The following is a 2,912-nucleotide window of genomic DNA, read 5'->3' as shown; positions in this document are numbered from 1 at the left end:
ACTGTATACAGAGGTCTGTATACGTTTTTATAAAATCTAGTACAAAGTTGTACTAGATTTTATACAAGTGTTACGGGATAAATAAATAACTATGTTCCTACCAATTTAGCTATTTAAGAAAAAATAGCTATCTAGCTTAAAGTTTAGCTGTGTAGCTACAAATTTAGCTATTGAACATAGCTGCTATTTTTAGCTATTTGTTAGCTTCACAGCTAGTATGTTTTTTGTCTGAGGGTATATGCATGAGAATTGGGACAAGAAGAAACGTTAAAACGGTGAAAACTTGACAAAGTTTCCATGAAACGTCTCACGAGTGTTATCACCTGCCGCAGGTGCGGTTCTGGGTGACGTTCAACGAGCCCTACATGTTCTGTGTGTTCGGGCACGGTCACGGCCGCCTGGGCGCCACGCGGGTGAACCCCGGCACCTCCGAGTACCTCTGCGGCCACCACATCCTGCTGGCGCACGCCCGGGCGTACCGCGCCTACCAGCAGAGCTTCTCGCACCAGGGCGGTCAGTTCAACAACTGGAATCAACCAAATGAATTCAACGTGGCATTTCTGAAATTTCTGTTGAAAACAAACGAGCAAAAAAAGGCTGTTATAATGTTAGACAATTGACCTGCTCGCTTCCCACGTGTGCGCCCGCTAGGTAAGGTCGGTTTGACACTGGAGGACTTCTACACGGTGCCGGACAGCCAGAAGGCCGAGGACGTCCTGGCCGCCGAGGTCCACCAGCAGTTCCAGCTGGGCTGGTTCCTCGACCCCATCCTGGCCGGCGACTACCCGGAGCTCATGCGGCAGCGCGTGGGCGCCAACGGCGCGGCGGGCGGAGGCCGAGCAGCGTCCCGGCTGCCGACCTTCACGGAGGCGGAGCGCCGACTGCTCGCCGGTGTGTGTGTATGCGCGCAAGAACAGCGACAGGGCGGGAGTAAATTTTCACGCACAGCAAATTTTGTTCCCCTGTACTGCTAAAAGCTTACATGGAATTTCACCGTCTCGTTCGCCGTAACCTAGGCGGCGGATCTTGCTGCACACGATCAATACGACGTCCTGGTTTCAAAAGGACTTTCGGAAAAACGAAGAAGACTTCCCCATGGATTTCTTTCATAAGGCCTCTTGGTTTTTCCGGTTTTTCCCAAACTGCTTGAAAACCAGGACGCCGTTTTCACCTTGCAGAGCACTGTAAGTTTTACGGTGAATTTAAGGGCTGATCCATTTCACTCTAGAAATGTACTTTACGTCAAGTGCCTGCAGACTGCCGTACCCACTAAACCTAAGCTATTTACATACCTGTACGTGACAAGTTCTCCCGAAGTGTCTCTAAAATATAATATTCACGCGACAGATTGACTGTATGTTTGTATAATTTGAAACCGTCTGGTCCTTGGGGCCACAGGCGCCCTGGACTTCCTCGGGCTGAACGTGTACTTCGGGTGGCGGGCGCGACACGGCGTGCCTGTCGGCGCCGCCGACCCGTCGGTCGAGAGGGACGCCGCCTACACCATCATCGGCACGGCCGATCAGTTTCTGCCCCCGGGGCCCTTCCGCGTCAGTAGCAAGGAGGCGCACTTCTAAAGAAGGGCTCTTCTTCTTCTTCTTCTTCTTCTTCTTCTTCTTCTTCTTCTTCTTCTTCTTCTTCTTCTTCTTCTTCTTCTTCTTCCATCTTTGTCATCGCCGTTGTCATAATCTGTGACACGCCTTGAGACGAGGTTGTTCTCTGCCGCAGAGCACGCCGTGGGCCGTGCGGAGGTCGCTGGGGTGGGTGCGGAAGCGATACGGCCGCGAGCTCCCGATCATCATCACGGAGAACGGCTTCGGCGACGACGGCGCGGAGGGACTGCAGGACGAGGCCAGGATCGGGTACCTGCAGGTGGGTGTAGGAGCCCACTTGCTCGGGGACGATGACGACACCAGGGTCGGGTACCTGTAGGCCGTAGGAGGGTGCCGAGCCCAGTTGCTCCAAAATGACACTAGGATCTGGTATACCTGCAGGTACCTGCAGGTGAGTGCAGAGTGTGGAGCCCAGAATAGCTTTATATTTCTACTCTGGAAAAACAGTGGGTACTATAGAAAATAGTAAGTTTGGAGGGTTAGTATAATAGCGCCTTTGAAAGGCGCGATTTCACTGAGGCATTAGGCAGCACCTTTGTTTTCCCAGTGTAATGGCACTGACGACCGCAACGACGACCTTTTATCATCAGAACTGAACCTACCCGACGATAACCTAAAACTATCGACCGACAGTCTAGTCGCCCGACAGTCGATCGATAGTTTCACATGTTACTAGGGTAACTAGTGGGTCGGTCCCCCCGCCACCGAATGTCAGTGTGAATGTCACGTGGCCGGTGCGTTGCTCGCTACCCTCACAGGACCACCTGCGCGAGGTGATGCGAGCCGTGCACGAGGACCGGCACAACATCAAGGGCTACTTCGTGTGGTGCCTGCTGGACGACTTCGAGTGGGGCGCCGGCTACAAGTAAGGGCAGAGCACGTGCGGCGGGTTCACCGCCGAGGACGCACCTTGAGAACGTCCCTTATAAGGACCTTCTGCACTGCCTGCTGCTCACCGGCCCCGCCGTTCCGTTTCGCAGGTCCAAGTTCGGCCTGGTGCACGTCGACTTTGAGTCTGGGACCCTGAACCGCACCCCGAAGGCGTCGCTGCTCTTCTACAAGCGCGTCATCGAGCACCGCATGCTGGCGGATGACGCCGTGGCAACGGGGCCTTCGTCGTCGTCGTCCTCGTCGAGGCCGTTCGACGTGAGGATGCTCGTCGTCGCGGTCGTGGGCTCCATGCTGTGTGCTCGCGCCTGAGGGGACGACGGTCAGGCAGTGTATGTTCTTGACGTTCGTGAGCTCTCTCTCTCTCTCTCTCTCTCTCTCTCTCTCTCTCTCTCTGCCACTTTCCGCTGC

General features: G+C 54.4%; 1 protein-coding gene across 1 annotated transcript in view; it reads left to right on the top strand.

Annotated features, from left to right (window-relative positions):
- The window catches only part of LOC113212201 (lactase/phlorizin hydrolase-like), a 9,865-nt gene that overhangs the window by 5,092 nt on the left and 1,861 nt on the right, over positions 1-2,912 (top strand). The window contains exons 2-7 of the mRNA XM_052267618.1: positions 293-513; positions 652-891; positions 1,399-1,550; positions 1,729-1,872; positions 2,372-2,478; positions 2,594-2,833. Coding sequence (XP_052123578.1) covers positions 293-513; positions 652-891; positions 1,399-1,550; positions 1,729-1,872; positions 2,372-2,478; positions 2,594-2,813 — 1,084 coding nt within the window. The 3' untranslated portion in view covers positions 2,814-2,833. The remainder of the gene's footprint in view (positions 1-292; positions 514-651; positions 892-1,398; positions 1,551-1,728; positions 1,873-2,371; positions 2,479-2,593; positions 2,834-2,912) is intronic.

This window comes from Frankliniella occidentalis, unplaced genomic scaffold, assembly GCF_000697945.3.
Source record: "Frankliniella occidentalis isolate FOCC.00 unplaced genomic scaffold, Focc_3.1 Scaffold56, whole genome shotgun sequence".
Taxonomy (NCBI): domain Eukaryota; kingdom Metazoa; phylum Arthropoda; class Insecta; order Thysanoptera; family Thripidae; genus Frankliniella; species Frankliniella occidentalis.
This window is presented reverse-complemented; position numbering and strand designations above follow the sequence as displayed.